The following is a 24,732-nucleotide window of genomic DNA, read 5'->3' as shown; positions in this document are numbered from 1 at the left end:
CATCTGGAGGGGCGCGAGTTTGACACCTGTGCTCTAAAGCATCCATTTTCTCCATCTTATGGCATTAAATCACCTTGTGACACTAAACACTTAAAAAAATTACAAAGAAACCATTTTCCAACCTGCTCTTTCTTTCTTTCTTTCTTTCTTTCTTTCTTTCTTTCTTTCTTTCTTTCTTTCTTTCTTTCTTTCTTTCTTTCTTTCTTTCTTTCTTTCTTTCTTTCTTTCTTTCTTTCTTTCTTTCTTTCTTTCATTCAATAGCCCTGGAATATCAAGATATAGCTCACAACAAACTTGGAGTCCTGCTGAGGTGAACTACCTACAGCTTCAGGCTGTCCAACAAATCTGGGAGAATTGCACCTTTTCTTCCTGATACGGCAATATTCCAACTCTTTAGCTCCCCTACTGGACTCGGAGTGCAATAGCTCAGTGGCAACAAGGCTTTTATGTAGCATGTTTCCCTGCATTTTTCTTGCCCCAGTACCTACCGTGTTTCCCCGAAAATAAGACAGTGTCTTATATTAATTTTTGCTCCCCAAGATGCGCTATGTCTTATTTTCAGGGGATGTCTTATTTTTCCGCTCCACAGCTGCATGCTCTGGTGTTCTGTTCGACAGGATTGCTTCCAAACAAAAACTTGGCTACATCTTACTTTCGGGGAATGCTTTATATTTAGCACTTCAGCAAAACCTCTACTACGTCTTATTTTCAGTGGATGTCTTATTTTCGGGGAAACAGGGTAGGTTTGCCAGATCCTGCTGTGGGAGGGGGATCCTCTACTTTGGGCCCCCTGCCTTGGAGATGTCCAGCTGGCTAGAACAGGTCTTACCAAACTTAAAATGAAACCTGATCCATGATATTGCTGGTTAGTGATTAAGCACCTGAAGTGAGATCCCCCCCCTCCATGCCTTTACCCCTGCCCAGTTGCTGGGCAATTTTCTTTCTACCGGGATATATCAAAGCTTTTTCACATGGCATGCTTCACTGCATTTTTCTTGCCCCAGTACCCCACTGTGAACATGTATCCCCCTATTGTAAGCTTTTTTTTAAAAAAAGTCAACAATTTAAATGCCACTGTAAGCTGTCATTATGTTATCATAAACTCTCTGTCAGGTTCTCTGAATTCCCAGTTTTCATTTTAAAAAGAGTTTTTAGCTTCCTTTTTTGCAGAGAAAAGCATATCTCTACAATGAAAGGAGCTACAGAGTTACTTTTTTAAAAGAATGAAAGTTGATGATTTAAGTAAGTAGACAGATTGCTATAACGTTGTAACAATATGTCAATTCAAAAAAACCAAAAAGCATGCCGGTGATGGCAGGGAAACTGCTGTTATGGGGGATCAGGGCAGGAAAAATGATGTGGGTGGAACTGAGAGGATCCAGATTTTCCCTCCAATGCAGAATTGAGAGAGACTGCAGATGGAGAAAACCTAGGAGGCATTCAAACTGTGTCAAAAACCTATCTGCAAGTAACTTTTGGGCCTTTCCCCACTTACCGTAAGCCCCGCGCTACTTGAGGAGAGTAGCGCGGGGTTCCTCCTCCCTCCCCATGGCAGGGGCGGCCGGCCCACAGCAGCGAGCTGCCCCTGGGATGCCGCTTCTCAGCTACATGCATCCCAGGCTACTTCTTCTGAATGGTATTTTTCACCCTCAAGACAGAGTGCAGGGTCATGGGGACTTCTGGCGCTGCTGTCCGGCTGATGCCGACCCCTCAGCCAGCAGCGGCATCCCAGAGAAGCTCTTCTGAATGCTGCTTTTGGCTGACCCCCAGCACAGGTGCAGGGTCATGGGGGCCACAGGCTGGCGCCTGGGATGCCGCACGCTGAGAGCAGCACGCGGCATAGGGGGGATGGAAGGGAGTGGGGAAAGGACCAGTGTCTGAAGCAAAAAGTGACCCCCTGCCTGTTAATTTTGAGATTTTTTTTCTGCTAGCTATGTGCTTCCTCTTCCTTAGGACAAAGCCATCATTAGAAATACTCATCTAGCCCCATGAAAAAACTGAGTTGCAAATAGTAGCATGACTATTCCTTCACTGCTTTAGCAATACTGACTCGCTCATTGCACACATGCAGAATAATGCACTTTCAAACTGCTGTCAGTGCTCTTTGAAGCTGTGTGGAATGGCAAAATCCACTTGCAAACAGTTGTGAAAGTGGTTTGAAAACGCATTATTTTGCGTGTGCGGAAGGGGCCTTTGTGTTATGTGGTGGAACAGATGCTATTCTATTAGTGGTGGAGTGAGGCTGATTGGAGCATTGTGCTCAGGACAAAATGCAGTGAGGCCACCTTTTTTTCTTTTTCTGGCCGTGCAGAAAGGCTCTAGATTGCACCACTGATTATTCCTAATCTTACAATCTATTTGGGGAATTTCTTTGTGGTACTTTCCCCCCTGGATCTCACTTTCTACTTTTGCTTCTGTATCGGTGCATTTCCAGGAGAATTCAGATGGCCATGTATGTATGTATGTATGTATGTATGTATGTATGTATGTATGTATGTATGTATGTATGTATGTATGTATGTATGTATGTATTTAAAATGATGATTAGCCCACCTTCAGCCCCCAAACAATAGTGAGTTTGAAATTTTTGCTATTGATAGGTGTTGCGTGCTACATGAATGCAATTGGCTGTGGGATTATTAGTCATCAGTAATGAAACTGTCAAGCTGGGAAATATTATCAATGGATCATTAGCCTTTTAACTGATTCAGAGACCAGTTAATGGATTAGAAATTAAATATATTTAATTAAATGTATTTGCATATGTCAAAAAGGTCAGTATAACCGCACAGTTTAAATAATAGTCTTTCTCTATGCAAAGCAGTGTGAGAATGAAGCTACCTTCTCCAGTATCCTTGTCTTACGTTCAAAACCACAGAATGTCTGCATATAGGGATAGTATTTTAAAAGGTAAACAATACAAAAGGATCTGAAGTAAATAAATCAATAATTTATTACAATAATGGATCAGCAGAACACAACATACATTTGCAGAGTCGTTTATAAGAATGCGTATACACTCTTCCATTAAGAGGTATTTTTAAAAAGTCAATTTGTGACATGAATTCAACACCGTGCCTTGATAGACTCCAGCAGCCACACAGAATCTGGCAGCTCTATTTGAGATTCCAGATTTAAGATCTGCAAGAAGGAAGGAGGTATAATAATCCTCCAATCTTCCCAGAATGTTATGGAGGATGAGTATAATAAATATATATCTAATATCATTATTGAAGGGGCAATGCAGGAGCATATGTCCAGCCGCATCTCTACCCTATGGCAAAGGTCAAGTGTAGTATGCTGATCTAAAGTCCAGTGCACCTAAGACCACATTGTGCTGCTGTTTTCCAGGTTTTATCTGGAATACCAGTTCTTCAGGCCTCTGTGCCCTGGATTTCCTATTAATATGCCATATTCAAATTTTATACCCACATCTGGATTTCCCATGATCAGAGCCGAAGTATTTGTGGCAGCACAACGAGATGCGTGCTGATGCGCCAAATATGTCCAGCATGCTCCTTACCACCAGCCGCATGAGAAGAGGCAACATCACAATCAAGACTTGTGTCACCATTAGACAAAGCTGAGTGGAAGCCCTGTGGTGGTGCCAGCTCTGCTGTGGCATGGCAGACTCTTAGCCACCACCAGTAGAAGACGAGGGGAAGACCAGGCATGGAGAGATCAAGTTCCATGATCCCTCTTAGTGGGAGGTAGAATAGACATGCTATTTTGGCAGGCAGGAAAGGTGCAATTCAGGGGCAGAGTGGGGGAGAACTGCACCTGTCGTGGCACTGCCCGCCCTGCCCCAGAATGCCCCAGCCACACCTTCGCCGCAGTGCGTGCCTGGGTGCTACGGCACTGGTGCAATTTTTGTTTCTCATATATAGTGGGAAAGTTTTATCCTTATATTGGTAGATACCATTTATTAAGCTGAAGGTACTGCAAATGAGAATTTTTATAAAGCTGAAGGTGCTGCATATGAGAATTCTTATCACCCAACTGAGCGAGGACAGGTTTCCGGAAGACACAGACCCTAAAATTTAACTGATATGAATTAAATGATTTATTGAAGGCACTATGCATAATATACTCCACTGCACAATAGATTTATGAATGTATTAAATAAATGAATGGCAAGAAACAAGGATATAAGAATGCTCAAAATATGGATAGGGCTGCACCAAATATGTGAAATATATAAACAGGCAATAAATTAAAATATGAATCCATGATTCCATCCACACATTACAAAGTGTTTATTTCTCTGTCTCCAACCACAGCACACTGGGAGAGATAGCTGTAGTCTCCCCAACTCACCCCTGCTGTTATAACTGCATCCTGAAACTATACCATGGATCCCTTACTGGCTCCATTATAAAAATCACACTAAGTTTCACAAGGGAAACCATAGTTGATCCATTGGGCAGCACAAAAAAACGACAACAATGGTGGTGGCGGAAGGCTACAGCTGCTTCTCCCTGTGTTGCAAACAGAAAAGAACTGGTGTGCGAGTGGGAGGCACAGAACTCCCACCACACATGTGATACAAAGTCCTCATGCTGTTCCCCAACAAGCGCAAGGACTGTGTATCAGGTAGATGGACAGCTCTGAGCCAGCCTCCAGTAGAGACCAGATAGGTAGTAGTGAATTTGCGTAGACTGAATCAGGTTAATATATAAATAAAATAACACTAAGAAACCAAAGCTGTGTACTGTTCCAAGGAAAGGTTATCTTTAAATTATATATATATATATATATATATTCCGTATTATATATATATATTCCGTATTGTTCCAGAGTCAAAATAGCCTGAAAAACACAGGTGTACCCCTCTGATGAAAATTAGCTCCAACTTGTTTAATGAACTGAAGTTTGAGTTCGTTAATCTGCCACTTTTTGTAGACAAGCAGGGGAATGTAGGTGAATTCCGCACAGCACAAATATAACAGGCTGAGGAAGGAAAATATCTCATTTTGGGGAAGAACTTTGCACAGGTCTCTTCCCCAAAACAGACTCAGCCTATTTATTTCAATCTGGGTTTTACAAAAATCGCTAAACTAGCGATCTTTTTGCAAAATCCCAGGTTTCAAATGCTTCCTGTGCAAAACTGTGACTCTGCTTTCTGGGTTGGTGTCTCTCTGCCTCTCTTTTTTCTGGGATCCTGTGGGGTTCTTATCTGTCTCCTCCTTTCCTCTACAGTCTCGTAGGCTCCTGCGGGAGCTGAAGGAGCAGATGCGCCGTTCTCAGGCTGCAACGATCATTTCTTCTTATTGGAAAGGTCATCAGGTAATGACTACGTTTTGAGAACCAAATATATTTGAGCACAGACAGACAGTCAGTACCAGTAGAACCTTCTCCTTTTCCTTCTGCACCAAAGACGCTCTCATCTCACTGTAAGACTTCAGCAAATTGCCCTGCATTAACTTACAATTCAAGAGGAGGTTGAGAATTCTAGGAGCTTGGTTTGTTGACAGGGCTCCCTAGTTTTTTTTCAGTCTAGCTGCTCTGTCTCTTGCCTCTCTTCTAAGCAACACGTGGCTCTGCACCCTAGTTACATTTCCAGTGATTAAGGTGGACTGCAGGACATCCCAATTCTTAAGCGGGACAGTCCTTCCTTTAAATCCAATCTGTATATCCTTTGCTGGGTCTCCGCCGGGTTTTTTAACCTGTCCCCACTTTTTTGCCTTCTAGGGCGCTCCCCATTTCTCGGCTTCTGCTCAGTAGGAAGGCAGTGCAGCAGCCTCCTATGCTGCTCAATCACTGCCTCTGGGGTATCTTCGCTTTCCCCGCCTCCCCGCTTCCTGGGCCCTGTCACAGGGCAGAAACTGGTAGCGCCCCAAAAGGCAATGAGCTCCTGCGGCCTTGTGCGCATGCGCATGCGTGCCCCCCCCCCCGTCCCAGTTTTAAAAGGTGACAATCTGGTCACCTTATTTGTAATGTATGTATTAGTGTTCATTCTTGGCAACTTTGGAAGAATATTTCCTGAGTTCCAGTAGAATGACATAAAGTGAAGGTTATGCAGGTTTTATCTTGGGTTAACACTTTCTTGAAGTCAGTACATGCTCAGATTTTTATCACACCAAATCATTGTGCCTTAAAGATTAATCTAAACCCTGTCAAGATTGAGGGCTTGAGGCGCCATCATCTGAAGATGTCACCATGTAAATGAAATAATAGTTGGTTGTTATGGGTTGTCTGTTTTTCATAATTAATTAATTATCCAATTGAACTTTTAAAAAGCTTTCAAGGAATCTTAAAGCAAATGCAGTGAATGAAATGGGTATTTTTACTAGCAAATGTTTTATATTTAAAGTAAGACCAGAAACAAAAATCGTAACAAAAATCACAATATGTCAAATAACAATGTAAGGTTGAAAGAAATATGTTTAGGGCAGCAGACCACATATATGGAATATTACATTTCTTTGCTATTTGCTGTATTCTCAGCCTTGAGATAGGCCTCATTGGAATTCCATCAGTTCCCATTTTTTTTAAGTCTCAGTAGCTAGGTGACTCATGAGGTGGATCCTATGCACTCTCACCAGTTCCCAAGAGTGGGTTACTAATTATTTGTAAAAGCCGCAGAGGGGGGGTTACTAATTGGGTCTCGTTTCTTTCTCCGCTAGGAAATCCCCATTAGGTCCAAAAATCATAAAGTCCTGTTGTTTCCTATGTGGCTGGTTAATTGGTTGCAGAAACGTGGATAATTCTCCTGTGGGCTGTTTTTTAAAAACATGTTTTTTAGGAAATATGGTAAAAGTTCCTTGTTTAAGAAAAGTATCCTTCTTTGATTTCTCGAAACAAAATTCAAGTTGCATTTGAACAGTATTGGCATTGGACAGGCAGTCAATGAGAGGAGCAGGAGTTGTTTCTGTTGGCAGTAGACAATAGGATTTGTTAATGAGTTTAAATTATGGACAGAAAGATACCAGCTGGAAATTAGGAACCTTTTTTTTACAGTAAGAGTTTTTTACAGTAACAGAGAAATTATTAATGCCCCACCCCCGGAATGCCTGGCCACGCCCCCATCGTGCCCTGCCCAGCCCCATTGGCGAATAAGCTGCCCCACTGTTTGAATCCCACCACCATGGGAACCTGTTACTAAAATTTTTGGATCCCACCACTTTGTGTGACCCATTATACTCCCACTCTGCAAAGCTGCCATGACCTCTATAAGAAGAATAAATGACCTAGACATCTTGGGGCCATCTTTTTGAGAAAGGACCCCGGGGGGAATTCCCCCCCACCAGACCTGGTCTTTGGCCTGCATCATGTTCCTATAAACAGGCACACGTGAGCGCGCGCGCGCGCGCACACACACACACATATATATCTTGGGGTAAAAATAGAGCTAAACACTATATCACATCACAAGCTGGTAGTAATTTCACATTTTTCTCTCCTATAAATGTGCACTTATTTTAAAATATGTCTGTTGACAACTGAATGCTTCTGTAGAAAAGACTAGAGTTGCAAACTTGCCAGGAATATTTATAGTAAGCATGTAAAATTTTTTTTAAAAGGAGGACTGTTAACCAGCGAAAGATTTTTCATAGTTGATTAGTCACCTGCCTTTCAGCTGATGTAGAAATTAATCAATTAAATTTAAATGTATTCGCATATTTTAAAAATGGAAACCGTCAATGTGGGCATTTTTGCATTGGTGCTATAAGTACTGGAAACATTTTCTGAAAAGAAATGTACAAAGATTACAGAGTATAAAAATGCACAAAGCTTCATAATTAAACATGAGAACTATGTTGAGTAAAAAAAAATCAACACAGAAGGATTAATCAACAAACAGAGCCACTCACAAAATCCATTTCTAATTGTTTCTTTTTAAAATTCACTCTTGTGGTAATAAGCCAGAACCAAAATGAAAGCATGCCATTAACATCCAGTTTTGTTGTTGAAATTTTCCCTTCACGGATTAAAATTGATCCACTGCTGAGCTAAAGCTACTGCCTAAGCAGGCAAAACACATGATTCTCTGAAAACTCGTCTCTGGACTGATGTCTCTCTGCCCTTCTTTCTTTTTTTCTGGGATCCTGTGGGGTTTTTATCTGTCTCCTGCCTTCTTCCACAGTTTTGCTGCCTCCTGCGGGAGCTGAAGGAACAGAAATGGTGCTTACTGGAAAGACTACCAGATAATGTTGAGAGTATAGACCTCTAGGGAGCACACTGAGCATCACACTATTAATGTCCTGGCTGTCTTTCTCCTCATGTATTTGCCTTCTGCACCTAGGATATACATAAGCAAGGTGTGGTTGCATAATCTAGGCTGACCAGACGACCCACTTTTGGCGGGACAGTCCTGCCTTCAAACAATTTGTCCCGTGGGTTATTTCAATTGTCCCGATTTTTGGAAGGCTGCCACACTGCCTTCTGGGGCACAAGGCAGTGCAGCAGCCTCCCGCGCACGCGGCCGCCCTCCTACCCGCCCGTCCCGGTTCACAAAGGTGACCATCTGGTCACCTTAGCATAGTCCCAAAGACAGACTGCTGCTGTTCTCACCAGTGCCCCTGGCCCCGCCATTGATTAAGTATTTCGAGCTCTATTTAAAAATTACAGTCCTCTTATTTCATGCATTTCATGAAGACAAAAATGTTACAAAAATGTGTGCAGTGGAAAATGGTAAGCAACCTTTCAAGTTCTTCAGAATTCAACATTAACTTGGATGTCTGAGGCTGATGCACATTTTTTTTTGATGCCGTAGATCAGGGGTAGGGAACCTGCAGCTCTCCAGATGTTCAGGAACTACAATTCCCATCAGCCTCTGTCAGCATGGCCAATTGGCCATGCTGGTAGGGGCTGATGGGAATTGTAGTTCCTGAACGTCTGGAGAGCCGCAGGTTCCCTACCCCTGCCGTAGATGAACCATGACTTTGGAACACCTTCCCCACACCTTTTATGTAAAATATTTATTAAGGAATTAATACAAGGTCCAGGAAAATTGGTACAACTACTTTGAATAAAAGTCCATCCAAGGGATCTGCTACAACCACTTTGAACATTCATACAGATGCTGTTAAGTGAACAGAAAACAATAAACAATTTCTATGACCTAAAACCTAAAAAAGTTTTCTGGCTTTACCTTCAATTAAATGGCTGTGGGAGGTACAAGCAAAGACTCATAAAATTCTATGGAGGCCTGTATACTTTGTCAACTGAGCTGAAACCCTCTGCATGCTGTTCTAATTAGATATTTTAACTAATGCAGGTATAACATTGGTTATTCACTTCTACAAGATTACCCCAGACTGTTTTTTAAATTCAGGAGATGTCTGCAGGGGCATTATTGCCACTCTGATTTTCAATTTCAGAAATAATTGAAGATAATTGAAATAATTGAAAATAATTCCCCTTTCTTGGGGGAAGAAAAGACAGGAACCAATTAAACAATTGATGTACAGATTTTTTTTCAGCCTTTTGGCAGTTCATAATGGAACAACTAACAACCAACAAGGACCTGAGATGTTGTGGGTTTTCGGGGTTGTATGGCTATGTTCCAGTAGTATTTTCTCCTGACATTTCACCTGCATCTGTGGCTGGCAGTCAGAAAATCCACAACATCCTAATGATTCTGGCCATGAAAGCCTTCGACAGTACAAAGCACTGAGAGGTGACTAAAAGAGAAATAAACCCTGGTAAAATATTCTTTATAATCACCTTCTTCTTCCCAAAGAAGGCTCAATGGGTTGGATGTTGGATTTTTTCACACTCCCCTCTATTGGCAATCACACCTCCTTTCTTCTTGTTCTGTCAGAACCGAAAACCTAACAGCCCTGGCAACAATACCCTGGGGCTGCATAGTCCGTATGTAGTAGTTTACTCAAAGTGTTGATAACATTTCTGCATGTGTTCCAGCGTTCAGCATACTGAACAATACCAAGTGTAGTCTGGTTTGGCTGCAATTGGAGAGACTGTACTTCAGCCTTTGGCAATGATTGAAAGGCGCAGGAGGCAATTTTTGCCCATTAACTAGGCTGACGTTTTCTTCAAAGTACAGCATATTTGAATTGGAGGTCAGATGATTATTTGTGGTAGTGGGTCTCTCCAACTTCTGTTCAATAAAGAATTCTAAGGTAACTCATAAACACTCCACCTTACTGGACATTAAGGCAAGTTGATCGTAAATACCAATTACTGTTTTGACTGTAAGAGTGTTGCTGTGTTTTGTTACTGTCACACTCTAGCATTTTCTCCAAATTGACTCGCAGGGGCTCCTGAGCAGACAGAGGAGTTTCACCTAAAGAATCAAAATTATCTGGAGTAAACAGCAATTTTCCTGATTCAATTACTGCATATTTGTTACTTAAAGAGACCTCTTTGATTGTTTGACAGGTTTTGTAGGCTACCCAGAACTTGTTCATCTTTGTTTTGTGCCTGTCATATTGAGTTATACAGTAACAGAAGAGAACAGTAAAGCTTCTCACTGTATGTCTGCCCACTCCCAAATTCTTCCAGTCAAGAGGTAGCTTTAGATAAAATAAACCCAATTACATTTCAAATGATGGAAATAAAATAAGGAGCTGGGGAGCTAACACAGCGAATCTGACACCATCCTTACTCCTCCCTTCCCCCCTCCCACTGAGCATCTCTTTCAAGTGTCTGCAAAGTTCTCTCTCCCTCCAACCTCCAACCTTAAAACTGAGAGAAAACTGAGAATCTTACAACTGAGAGAAAACTGAGAAACCTCAACTGAACCTATTATTTACTCAGTATTTAAAAATAATGGTGTAAAAACAATTACAAAGTAGTTTATTGCCACAACATTGCTTGAGGTCAACTAATAGAGAGTGTAACTCAGAGGTGTCCAACTCTGGCACTTCAGATGCTCATGGACTACAGTTCCCATCAGCCCTGCTAGTATGGCCAGAGTAGGACACCTTAACTGGCTCAAGGTCACCCAGAAAGTTTCCACGGCATAGGGGGGATTCAGACCTGGGTCTCCTGGATCCTCATCCAGCACTGTTACCACACTGACCAAGTTGCACAATTGGTTGGATTACTTGATGTTGGCCCTTTCCCCACTTACCTTAAGCCCCGCGCTACTCTCCTCAAGTAGCGCGGGGTCCCCCGGCACTCCCCACTACAGGGGTGGCGACAACGCAGCCGCCCTGACGCTGCCGCTCTCGCGCCCCCTCAGCGTGCAGCATCCCTGGCGCTCCTCGAAATGGCGCCTTTTGATGACCCCGCGCAGAGCGTGGGGTCGTGGGGACGCCCGGGCCCGCACCAGAGATGCCGCGCGCTGAGAGTAGCGCATCAAAGGTAAGTGGGGAAACACCCGTTATTACAAATGGATTTTATGCAGCATTGAGGCTGCTAGGACAGAGATGAGGGGGAGAAAATGGGCACACTGCCCTTGAAAACATAAAGCACTTAGCAGCAATAATAATATTTCACCGCAGCTTTGAGAGAATATTTCCCGAGCTGCAGTAGAAGGGGTCATGACATGTAGCTCAAACAATCAATTATCCTGAATTTATTTTATTCACAGGCTTTTGTCAGATGAAAGTTGCAATCTGTTATTGATTTGTTCACTTGAAAATCATGTTCACTTTTTTAAATCATTTGAAGTGGCTTTAGGCTAATAAAATCAACCAAAAATGTTTAACCCAAGAACAAACTAAAAGCCCAGCGGTGTCATCATAGTAAGATATAACCGCAAAATATCTCACTAAAACCACAATGAGGACAAGTAATAATATTTAGTTATCACATACTCATTGGAATGGAATGGTCTTTTCTAGTTTCCTCAGGGCTGTGTGTGAGTAGGAATGAGTTGAGGGACTATTATGTTATTGTGGCAGGAAGTGTGTCCCTGTGCTGAAACAGTGAGCTGAAAAGTCACAACACCCAACAGTGCCCTTTTGATCCCATTTTGTGTTTGTGTGAGCCTGCTGGATTTTGGCAGGAGGAAACTAGAAATCCATGAAGCATGCACACCTGTTGAGAAAGCCCTTCCTTTCCCCAACCTGATGTCTTCACCCACAGGAGATGATATGACCTCAGGGTTGCCAGCAGCCAAGAGAAAAAAAAGTTCTGTCCCTTTATTACAAACTCGTTGTGTGGAAGTGAACAGTTAAAGCATTTCATGGCATGGATGTGAATAACATCAGCCAATAACAGAAGGGAAACTGAAAAGGCCTCCAGGTCTTACTCTCCTCTTGCCTTGGGCATTCCTTATATTGGAAATAGGGGGCCCCAGTACCTTCATCAAATAATTGTGCCCAGATTACGAAGAGCAATGATGTTGGCCCGCTGGAACACTCTTCCATCAGCTGTATTAACAGGGAGATTCACCAAAACTCCCTATCATCAAAGGCTATGTACGTGCAATGGAAATTGTGTAGACTCCATAGAACATATCCTACTCTACTGCCCCCTTTATGCCGTACCCAGAACCAAATATCTGTCAACCCCGCTGATTAAAAAGGAGCACGGATCTAATTTACAAAAGATTATATTTTTATTAGCCAATCCCAGCAACGATGTAAATGATGCAGTTGCCAAATTTCTAGACTTGTATATAAGCCGGAGCTCCAGGAGCAAAATTTGAACAATACCTTCCTTCCCCTTTTTTTCTCCTCTTTTTAATGTGTAAAAATTCATTTTATATTCTTCAGACAGTTTTTTTCTTTCTTATTCAGCTGAATGAGCCCTATGTACACAACACTGTATTATTATTATGCCAATAAAGGTTACTTGACTTGACTTGACTTGAAGGGAAACAGAACCCAACCTGTAAAAAAACTAGGAACCAAAAGATTGAGAGAAAACAAAAATACATATATGTTGTACACCGCCCAGAGCCCCTTGGGGATGGGGCGGTATAAAAGTTTAAACAATCAATCAATCAATCAATCAATCAATCAATCAATCAATCAATCAATCAATCAATCAAATAGTATTTTTAGTACTGTGTCAAATAACAGCAACAAAATTAAGTCACATTAAAACCCAAATTAAGTAAATAAATAGGTGCCCTACCAGCATATAATACGTAAACAGTCAAGAATGGTTACACATATGCAATGCCACAAAGGACCCGACATTTCAACCCAAAAGGATCTTCTTCAGAGATCAGTAAAATATACACACAAACAAATATCTTCCATGAATTAAAATTTCTTGTATAGGCGAGGAGGTTTGCCATGTTTGCCATCACCCTAAACTCCCTAGAGGAAGGACAGGATAAATATATAATAAATATGTGGCTTCCCTTAAGGCACCCTGGGATTTGTAATTTGGAGAAGATGTTGAAAATATTCTGTTAGAGATCCTTGTCCTTCCTTCACTGGTGCATGGAACTGTTAAGAACGATTTAAGTCTATGATGTAGATTCACCTGAGGAGAAGCCCAGAAGCATCCTGTTTCATTCATAAGATTTTGGCTGCTTCTACTTCCAGTTGATAAGAAGACAGAGGCAAGGATTGCATTTCTAATTTTTTTTAGGGTGTCTAAGAAAAGGCTCAACAAAGATCACAACTGCAGGGAGGGGAATCTCACAACCCCCTTGCTTCTTTGGCTTAATGCCCTGATCTTCCTTCCATTGCTTCCTCTGGCTTGCCTCCCCATCCGCAACAACACCGCTCCAAATCTAGCTTGCGGTCCCCACTGCTTTCCCCTCTTCCCATATTGATTTCTGTCCCCCTTGCACACCTGCACTTCCTCCCTCCTCCTCCTGCCTGCTTGCTGTCTTCTCCAGCTCCACCAGCAATAGTAAAGGTTGCTGTGACAACCCAAAAAGTTGCCTAAATGCTGGTGCATTTTTGAAAATTATGTATGCCATTTGTGCAGGTGCTGCTATTAATGTGGGCCAACATTAATTTTAAAAAGCAGATTTTTCTGTAAGTGGGTGCTTTCCCCTGGATTTTCAGAACACTGTGTTGTTTTTTCACATAAGGACCAGGTCTTGGCTATTTGATGCAGGGTCTGGAACTTAGGGCCAAGCTGCACATTTGGGTACCCTGAGGGGGTGGAAGCAATCCTGCCTTCCCTCCCAGGAAACAGTGCCAAGGTGGACCTATTTTCCTATTACTTACTGCTCCACACACATAGAATACTCATGTGAAGTAGGGAAATAACTCCTAGCTCCGGGAAAACAGCTTTGGGGGGAAGGCAAGAGTATTTCCTCCCCATGGTCGTGTTCCAAGCCTCTTTGGGCTCTTCTTTATTTTTAAAAACCTATCCTTTGCAGCTGCTGTGTGGCTGCAGGGAATCCAAGTTAGGCATGGGGAACCTGGCCCCAACCTGTTGAAAACCTGTATGTGTTGTTTGGCTCTTAGGTAGCCACTCACACAATCATGTAAGGAGACGATACTCCTCTTTCATTCTGAAAAGGGAAAAAGTGTGCATAATCTTAAAAATAAATTTCTTGGTAATTCTTAGTCTAGGTATGTGGGCTCGGCTGGTCTCTAATTTCTTTAAGTTGGTCTTACAGTTGCAGTTCTTTGCATGACTAAAACTATTCTTTTTCCTCATCTCCAAGTTCCTGTTTCATTGGTGTAAGTTCTGCTTGTGTTTTGCTCCCTCTGGTGGTGAATTTGACATCACACCTGATTTTATCATGAGTAAAAAGCTGCTGCTTAACTCAACAGGGAAATAAGCTCGATTTAATTGTCTGCTATATCAGATGGACCACTAGAGGGACTAAAACTCATGTAGAACTTTTTTTTAAAGCACTGAAGAATCTGGAACTTCCAGACTTGGAAAAGAGATTTCTTATGTGTTTTTTATTATTTCCCTGAGAAAAATGTTGGAAACACAGTTGGGATTCTTTTAAAAGGCTAGAAAATAAGATATTTTTTGGTATTTTTTCAAATGCTGCACAATTGGCCTTGGTTTTTTTTCCTGAGGGTTGCCAAAGATTTCATTTCTAGCCACATCCAGAATTAAACCACAAGGGTCTCTTGTTTTGGTCTGCGCTGCCATGCTCTACAGTTGAAATTGCAAAAGAGCATTTATTCGATCTCCTATCCTAAAGTGTTTTTCTTTGTGAAGGAATATCTATCTGCCTGGAGAAATTATAAAGGTCTGTTGGTTAATCTACAGTGTGCTACTAAGTAGGGCTTTTTTCCCTTCTTTTTTGTGCATTCACAGACACGAAAGGAATACAAGAAGTATTTCCGTTCTGGGGCCTCTGCCAACATCACCACTTTTATCTACCAAAGCCTGGTAAGTAAGTTCTGGCCCAGTTGGATGAGGAAAAGATATAATGAGATGGAGGAAAAAAAGGAACTTTTAAGCGTTTGAATTCGAATGCTGAATGTCATGAGTTATACTCTCTCTTAATGAGTACGCAGACAACTCAGAGGGCTGTGAGTTCAATATGTGAGCCGGTGTAGTGGTTAGAGTGTTTTTTTTAGGATTGGAGAGACCTGGACTGAAATTCTGAGTCAGCAGTGCAGATCACTAGTACTGCAATCCTGCAGTTCTTTCCCTTTGACTTTTATGATTTCAGATGGGTGTTATTCTATAACAGGGGTCTTCAAACTACGGCCCTCCAGATGTTCACGGACTACAATTCCCATCAGCCCTTGCCAGCATGGCCCAATGACAGGGCTGATGGGAATTGTAGTCCATGAACATCTGGAGGGCCGTAGTTTGAAGACCCCTGTTCTATAACATTGCGCTGTGAGTGACTTTGGGCAACCCACAGGTACACTGCGAGGATAAAATGGAGGTCAGGAAGGCTGTGTGTACCACCTGAAGCTCCTTGAAACAAGAAAGAGATAGTCAGGTAACAAGACACATATAAGCAGTATTGTTATCAATAAGACCTGAGAATGGCAAGGTAGTATGAATAGGCTGAAGGCAATTCTAGCTGGCTAGCTCTATGTTCTGGGTAATTCCACAGGAAGTTTCCAGAAAACACTGACTTTATCAGTGATTCTTCAACCGAGAACTTCACTAGCAGCAGATAGCCCTTCCCTAAAAACCAGTTAAAAGGAGCTTTGGGTATGTTTGGGGAATGTTACAGGGTCATGCAAGGGACAATCATGCAGGAATCAACTGAATTGTGAAGGTGCTCTAGATTATGCCTCACAGCTTCCTGATATGAACTGGGGTTCCTATTTAATGGAAAAGTTCAAACTCACTGGAAAAGGAGATGGGGCATTTTGCTGCTAGCAGGAAGAGCTAGCAAACTAGGGCTAGCAGGTGGTTGTTGTGTTTGGGTGGAACTTGCTATGCAAAGGTGTGGTTGACTGCATTGTATTGCAGGTGGGGTTTTCAGTACATTTACATTCGTATTTGCATTTGTATTTCCTGCAGTAGCAACAGTATTAGTGAATGCAAATCCTGTGTCTGAGTGGAGTTTGTTGTTCATTAACCTAACATGCCCTTAGCCTTTGACTCTGGTGTTTTTAAGTACTGGTAGCCAAGTTCTGTTAATTCTCAGAGTCTCTTCCTTCTTGTTGGAGTTGTCTTGGTGTTTGTGGATTTCAATAGCCTCTCTGTGTAGTCAGACAACTGTCTGAGTTGTCTGGAATTTCAGTGTTTTCAGATAATGTCCAGTTTTGTTTCGAGCATGTTCTGCTACTGCAGATTTTTCAGGATGGTTAAGCCGACAGTGTCTTTCATGCTCTTTAATAAGAGTCTGAACGCTACATTTTGTAGTTCCTATGTAGACCTTTCCACAGCCGCAGGGTATGTGATAGACCCTTGCAGAAGTGAGGGAGTCTCTCTTGTCCTTTGCTAAGTGTTATATCTTCTGTATTTTTCTGTAAGGTTTGAAGATTGTTTGTAGGATATGTTTTTTCATCAGTTTCCCTATTTGATCTGTGAGTTCCTTGATGTATGGTAGAAATATTTTTCCTGAAGGGGGCTGTTTCTCCTTAGTCCTCTGGGTTTTTCTTGGTCTTAAAGGTCTTCTGATTTCTGTTGTGGAGTAGCCATTTGCCCGCAGAATCCAGTCTAGATGATTGATTTCATCAGGGAGGAGGTGAGGTTCACAGATTTGTTTTGCACGATTGATTAAAGTTTTGATTATAAACCTTCTTTTGTTGTAGGTGGTGGTTGGAATTTTTATGTACATACCAGTCTGTGTGTGTTGGTTTTCTGTTTACTGTATGGCCCAATTGATGGTTGGGTTTGCGACAGACCAAAACATGTAAAAAAGGCAGTTTTCCTTCTTTTTCATTTTCCATGGTAAATTGGATGTTTGGGTGGATGCCGTTAAGGTGGTCCAGAAAATTCAGCAGTTCTTCCTCCCCATGGCTCCAGATTGTAAAAGTATCATCCACAAATTGGAACCAAGTTGTGGGTTTTCTGGGTGCTATTTCAAGGGCTTGTTTCTTGAAATGTTCCATGTAAAAAATGGCTACCAACAGGCTGAGGGGGCTTCCCATGACTACCCCATCTGTTTGCTCATAGTAATCATTGTCCCATTGGAAGTAGCTGGTTGTTAGGAAGTGTTGAAAAAAAGCTGTGATGTTGTTGGAAAAAATCCGGTTGATGAGTGCAAATATGTCCTTCACCGGAACCTTTGTGACTAGTGAGACAACATCAAAGCTGATAAGTCTGTCACTAGGGTTGGAGATTGCTAATTTTTTCGATGAAGTGGGCTGAGTCTTTAACATAATGTGTTGTGTGTCCGATGTGGCTTTGTAACTGTGAAATCAAGAATTTTGCCAGTTCATATGTTCATATATTTATATCCTACTTTTTATTCTATGGAACTCACAAGATGCATGCATGCAGATCCCAGGTGGCTCTCCCATCCAGAAACTGACCAGATATACTTAGCTTCATCCAGTAAAGTTGCTGCATCAAGAATCCGCATATGATGTCCTAGGCTTTGTTTGATATTTGATGAGCTAAGGTCTCTTCCTCTCCTATTACAGGTGCAAAAGTTTCTTTTGGCACTGAAAAACAATTTGCCTTCCATGACAGTGACAGACCACACTTGGCCAGCTGCTCCTTACAAATTTCTCACCAACGCTAACCAAGAGCTAAAGAAGATCTTCCACCATTGGCGGGTTAGAGATTGAACATGGTTCACCCTATTTAATCCTCCTTTCAGAATCAACCTGCCCTGAGCTGTTTGGGTGTGATATAGACAGGGCTGTGTGCATGCTGGGACAAATGCTGTATTTGAAACATATTGTGCTAATTAAGCATCCCTAAATATGACAGCCTGCAAAAAATGCAATGAGAAGGAAGAGGTGATGATTCTCTTACACTTCCTGTTCCTCCCCTCCCCCTCCCCATTGCAATAGAACCCCCCTACCAAACCAAGAATACCTGGTTCAGAAGGGCAGTAGAGTAAGCTTCCAGTTTCAGATCATGATTCTGGCAAGGAATTCTCTATGGATCGGGTTTGCACAGATTTTCACAAAGGTTTCAACTTTGGACATCTTGACTTAAAGTGAGATTTGGAGGTTTGTTTTTAAAAAATCAGGAGACGTTATTTTGCTGATAAAGGAAGGCCTTGCTCCCTGGGGAAGGTCTTGCTCCCTGCCAGTGACACTGGAAGGCGAGGTACAAACCCACAGCACTATGAGGATGTCAGGAGCCCTTGGAGAGAATGTGGTATAGCTCATGAGAACAGTACATGTGTAGAACCTGCTCCTTCCTCACTGCCATAGCCTTGCTTTGCCAAAGCTTGATACCATGACTGGGCAAGGCAGAACAGACTGCAGTAAGAGAAGCGCCATAAACCACCTAACTAGGTATCAAGCACCTGTCTCATCCTCCATGACCAGAGTGCATAATGGAGGCACCTATCTTAGTGTCAGGCCAGGATCTCTGCCAGGTTAAGGTGCTGCCAGGCACTCATCAGCTGGTGATTAAGAAAAGACGTGGGTGAGTCAAATCCTATTTTAGATGCTACAGAGAGATAAAGGGAGTGAATTCAGTCATCTTAACGATCAATTTGGTTGACAGCTGCCTTGGCTGGTAGGGCCACTGGAAGCCTTCCTAATCCACACACCCTAGAGCAGGGGCCTGCAACCTGCGGCTCTCCAGATGTTCATGGTCTACAATTCCCATCAGCTCTGCCAGTATGGCTAATTGGCTATGCTGGCAGGGACTGATGGGATTTGTAGTCCATGAACATCTGGAGAGCCGCAGGTTGCAGACCCCTGCCCCAGTGCATTTCCTAATCTGCATGCCCATGGTACTCTGTGTCCTCCCCCAACCTACCTCAGTTCCTGCACAGGAAGGTAAGAACACCCAAAGCTGACTTCTGCAGACTTAGACCGGGGTCTATCAAGTTCAGTGGTACCTAATTATACAATACTGTAGGCCAGGGTCTCAGATGGAGATCTTTTGCATCACTCACTACCTGACCCTGTTAACTGGAGATGTCAGGGATTAAATCTGGATCCCTTCTCCATGTAAACGTGATGCTCTACCACTGAGCCACAGCCCCTCTCCAACGGCAGTACTTCCTCTTCGTCAAGCACAGGATACAGTGATCCGCAGATCTACTATTCTTTGTCCTCTACGCAAGTGAGCAATGAACTTATCTCAAACAAAAGGAGGCAGGGGTGGAGCGAGGGGCCCCTGCCACACCTCCTGGTCTTCACTCCTGCCCCTTGCCCCTGTTAACCACACCCCCCCGCCTCTACCACACTCCCCGGAATGACCTCCTACCACAGCCCTCCAAGGCCCGTGCCTGAAGCTTTGCACCCCTCAAGCCTTTGTGGTGCTACGCCATTGCAAGCAAGCATATATTACATTGCTTTCAAAATGGAAATATTTATCCAACTGAATCCAGAATTTGCAGAGTCGGGAGGAGTGGGGGGGACTTCAGACCAAGAGAATACAAATCTCAGAAGTTTTTGCAAGCCTATTTGAGTGTGGTGAATTTGCTCCTCTTCCCCCAAATGTCCGTACTACTCACCTGGGTCAGGGTGGCTGCAAACAACAAAGCTTTACCCTGTTCCGGTCTCCCCTTCTTTAATTTTGTGCAGTATAAGAAATGCCATCGGGACCAGCGCTGTCACTACATATGCTAAGCAGCCCTCCAGGATAAGCAAAAGCCAGTGAGTTGTTCCGGGACAAGAAAAGCTTGTACACCAAGAGGTGAGAAGGAAGGGCCAAGGTCACCCATCCCTGCTGGGAGAGAGTCCAGCCTATCAGGATTACAATCTGTGCTCTGTGTCTCCCAGTCTCCAGCAGCCATTCCAAGGGGAATATCTGGGTCTGAAAGAGAACTCCAGGTATCGTAAGCTTCTGTCCTCCACGGACGACAAACTGGTCATGGCAGACAATGTGAGAAAAGTCAACCGGGGCGATGGAAAGGTGAGAAATGTGTTCTCACCAGGCACGTGGGGACAGGAGTCATAATCTTTTTCATATTTCACACATTAATGTGGTACGCATATCTCCCAAGTTTGTAGAAACCCACTTGCTTGCGGGCATACTGTTCTTGGTGCTTTCGTGAGTGGCACAAGACATCTACATTGCTATTAAGAAAAAGGAGAAAAGAATTTGGAATGTATACCCCGCTTTCCCCTCCTGTATGGAGTCTCAAAGAGGCTTATAAACTCCTTCCCTTCCTTTCTCCACAACAGACACCTTGTAAAGTCGGTGGGGTTGAGAGAGTTCTGAGAGAACTGACTGGCCCAAGGTCACCCAGCAGACACTTCATGTGTAACAGAGGGAAAACAAATCCAGTTTGTTAGAGAAGAGTCTGCGGCTCATGTGGAGGAGGGGAGAGTCTTACCTGGTTCTCCAGAATAGTCCACCGCTCTTAACTACTACTCCCTGCTGGTGGTGCAGCATGTTAACAACAGTAGATAATTAAATGGTACTGAAGAAGAGTTTGATGCATACTGTGGACTGCCAAAAACAAATAAGCAGGTTCTAGATCAAATAAAGCCTGAATTCTCCTTAGAAAGCTAAAATTACTTGTCTTTGCTTTGTGAGAAGACAAGACTCACCAGAAAAGACAATAAGGCTAGGAAAAGTTGAAGGCAGAATGAGAAGATTCAACATGAGATGTATTGAGTTAGTGAGGGAAGCCATGGCCTTTGGTTTGGCAGACCTGAACAAGACCATTACTGACAGGCTGTTTTGGAGGTTGCTAATTCCTAGAGTGGCCAGAGGTCAGAAATGACTTGATGGCACATAACACACACGTGTTCAGAAGCCATGTAATTCAGTATGCAAGGTGATGGTGACAGAAAAGAAGGGTTGGCCTCTTGTCATTCAACAGTTCTAAACTTTTGGCTTTTGTCAAAGGTGCTGAAGACCTTGCTCCCCACAATGAAATCTCTATATTTAGATACCATGTATTGAAGCCCCAGATGCAATGGAGGGTTGTTGTCTTCATGCTTTGTTTGTAAACCCCTCAAAAGCATTCTCCGGGTCACTGAGACTGGATATACCTTTGGTTTTGATTCAAAAGATTAGGAACTTGCTATTGATGTTCAAAATGGCACCCCCTTCCTGCGTGTGACTGAGGACTTTTCCAGGATGTCTGTCTTTCTCATGTGTACCTTGTATCTGTCAGGCTTCTCCTAGACTCTTCCTTCTTACCAAGAGTCATGTGATCCTGGCTGATCCCAAGGCAGCTCAACCCAAAACCGTGATCACCCTGAGCGACATTGACAGTGTCTCCGTCAGCCGCTACTCAGATGGATTCTTTGTTTTGCATCTTAAAGAGGTACTGAATGAGGGGATGGTGGGTCCCACCAGCTACAGTGCTGGGCAGGGAAAGGGGACGTGCTAGAAAGACACCTTGAGTCAGTTTCCCTGTCTTTAAAATCTATGACCATGGTGGCGAACCTATGGCATTCTAGATGTTCATGGACTACAATTCCCATCAGCCCCTGCCAGCATGGCCAATTAGTCCATGAACATCTGGAGTGCCATAGATTTGCCACTACTGCTCTATGACATTACAGCATGTTTGTTTTTAAATGTTGCTTTATGCCACAGCTGAAATGGGGGGTGGGGGAGGGAAGGAGTTTGACAGAACCAGAATTGTGCAAATTGTATCTGAAATTTTGAATTTTTAAATTTAGTTGTGAGGAATACTTTTTAAAAAGTAGGGTGGTTTTTTTTTAAAAAAATGTTGGTTTGGCAGCAGCTGCCACAGCCCATGATCTTCACTGTGTTACTGAAGCTAATAATGTTGTGGCTAGGTTCGACTCTTTAGGCAGCCATTTTGTTAATACACCCACCATGTTGTGTCAGAATACCAAATGTGTCTGCAAGCTCAAAAAGGTTGGAGACCTTTGAATTATGGGTTGTGGAGGAGGAGGAGTGGCTTATGGAAAAACCTTCCTTAGTTTGCTGTGCCCCTCTTCCACCCCATTTTTATGCTGACTAAATTTATTTCCAGTCTCAGAGCATGGTTTAGGAGCAAAGTGAGGGAGGAGCATCTCATTCCACCCCCCAGCCCCCTCCTGACTTGGAAACTGACCCTCTCCTTCCCAGTGATACAACTATTTCATGTAATCTGCATCTCACAATCATCGCATCCGTTTCTTCCCTTCGTCCCTCACTGGTACAATTTGCAACAATATCAGGTTTTGGGAAACTTTTGAGCTCACTAATATTCCTAGTCTGTGGCCTGGATCTGGAATAAATTGTCTGTTAATGGAAAGGGAGATGTAATTTCCACCAGTTCTCCCTTGCTGCTGCAGAGATGCCTCCCCCCATTTGCCTCTCGTGCCATTCCTGATGGTCTCTTGTCCCTCAGGAGGAGCAGTTTGGAAAGAACAGTGGGCTGCAGTAGTAGGGAGAGACGGGAAGCCTCTGTTGACAGAGGTAGTTTCTGTCAAAGGAAAATTTAGACTGGATCCAACCTCATCTCCCTATTTCCCACCCCCCAAGCCCAGGCTGGAAAGACAATTATGTCACAAAGAGCTATTTATTTACTTCATCTGCCATCCAGCTTTCTAACCAGACTCAAGGCAGATTACAACTAAAAACAATTCAGTTGGAACAGTACAACACCGACAGCCCACAAAATTAGAGAACCTTGCCCTAAAAACACAATATGGACAGTAAAGCAGAAATTACAAGGCAGTAGAACAGTGCAGTGATGCATTATGTTGCATACAATCAAGAATGTAATGAGGCTGGATCAAGCCCCAAAGAGTTCAGGCTCCAGGACCAAGGCTGGCAAAAGGGCATGGAAGTTGACACAAATACATGTGACCAGTGCCCATAGCTGGGTAGGCTGGCTTTCACCTGCATTAGGGAACGGCAGCAGATGCCATAGACAGGTGTGCAAAGTCATGGTCCAGTTAATAAGGTTGTCGGTTAAGAGAGGGAAGCTCTTGGCACTTGTAGGCTTGGGAAAGGACCAGGGTGATGCCTTCAATAGGTTTAACCTTCTCTCCCTTTTGCAGTCTTCCACAGCGGGCAGCAAAGGGGACTTCTTGCTTATCAGTGATCACCTGATTGAGCTGGTCACCAGGCTCCACCAGACAGTTCTGGAGACTACAAAGCAGAGATTGAAACTCCAAGTGACTGATGAGTAAGGGCAGACTTGGCAGTGGGTAGAGAAAGGGGAGGCTTTGGGCCAAATGTTGGGAGTCCGGGGGGGGGGGGGTGTATTTGTCTCCCTTTCCTATTCTCCATCTTGCACAGAGGACACCCATCTTAAACTACAAGACCATGGAGCCAAATTTAGACAGGCAGGAGGAGGGAAACAAACAAAGCTAAAGCTGTGTTCACTCCAGTGCAAAACCAGTAACACCCATCTGTGGTGGGTTGAGGATACACTTTTTCTGTATAGCACCTTGACAATTAGTGGTGTACTGGCCATGTTCAGTAGAGCTCAGCCCAAGGTGGCAGTGGAGCATTTTGGGATATATATTTTTGCTTCCTGTAAAATACCAGGCCCTGTTTCAACAGTGATATGAAATAATGATAAAGCCTTCTCCCATCCAGATGGAGGTCAGGCTACAGTGTTCTCACCCTGATATGGCTTCGTGGTGTTTTTTATGTAGTCAAATCAGATTGGCTAAGTGGCTTCTTAATATCACCACACTGGTTGCAGGATACCCGACTGGCTTGTTTACAGAGCCAGCAAGAACCCTTTATTTTAAAAAGAACAGAGACACCAAAACTGCTTAGAGCAAGCAGAAATGTAACAGTGAAAAAAAAAACTTTGTAGGTTGGACCTCCTTTGTACCAAAAATACTGGCTTGTGAATTTTCAACTCACTTTCTATATAGAAATATTTTAAAATTTTATACCTTGCTTTTCCTTCAGTAACCAAAGCAGCTTGCAAAAATCACAACACTAAAAGTTCTCCCAATATCTTCAGAAGTTTTTGAACTTATATCTGGTTTGATGTTACTGAAGATATTACCCTCACCTTGTGCAAACAATGCTTTCAAAGTATTGTCGAAGGCTTGTATTGTCAAAGACTTTTATAGCCAGAATCAACTGGCTGTCATGAGTTTTCCAGATTATGTGGCCATGGTGGTTTTTGCTCCCAATGTTTCGTCTGCATAGATGTGGGCAAAACAGGAGCAAAAACTACCAGGCCACAGCCACACAGCTTGGAAAAAATACAACAGCCAAAGCTCTCAAAGTTAATTCCTCACTGGACAGATCACACCCTTCAGCCCAAGACCCTTGTCAGGCTTATGCATATTCGTTGCCACCTCAATAACAGGCAAGGTTTTCCCCTCTTCAGAAAAGTTTATGCTTGGTCTGAAATTACATCTGAAATTCTGGCAGAGGGTGCTGCTACATTCTTTTGGGCTAAGTTACAACTGGGACATTTCTTTTTCTAACTTGAGGACTGTCTGGTCA

At 43.0% G+C, this 24,732-nt stretch overlaps 1 protein-coding gene across 1 annotated transcript in view; it reads left to right on the top strand.

Moving 5' to 3' along the window:
- Positions 1-24,732, top strand: part of LOC125427951 (unconventional myosin-Ia-like) — a 93,220-nt gene that overhangs the window by 68,041 nt on the left and 447 nt on the right. Inside the window, exons 20-27 of the mRNA XM_048487518.1 lie at positions 5,200-5,286; positions 15,106-15,180; positions 17,850-17,984; positions 19,155-19,227; positions 19,986-20,034; positions 20,121-20,253; positions 21,467-21,619; positions 23,316-23,443. Of these exons, the coding sequence (XP_048343475.1) occupies positions 5,200-5,286; positions 15,106-15,180; positions 17,850-17,984; positions 19,155-19,227; positions 19,986-20,034; positions 20,121-20,253; positions 21,467-21,619; positions 23,316-23,443 (833 nt within the window). The remainder of the gene's footprint in view (positions 1-5,199; positions 5,287-15,105; positions 15,181-17,849; positions 17,985-19,154; positions 19,228-19,985; positions 20,035-20,120; positions 20,254-21,466; positions 21,620-23,315; positions 23,444-24,732) is intronic.

Source organism: Sphaerodactylus townsendi, linkage group LG03 (genome assembly GCF_021028975.2).
Source record: "Sphaerodactylus townsendi isolate TG3544 linkage group LG03, MPM_Stown_v2.3, whole genome shotgun sequence".
Taxonomy (NCBI): Eukaryota; Metazoa; Chordata; class Lepidosauria; order Squamata; family Sphaerodactylidae; genus Sphaerodactylus; species Sphaerodactylus townsendi.
The sequence above is the reverse complement of the archived record's forward strand: the minus strand, read 5'-3'. Positions and strand labels throughout refer to the sequence as shown.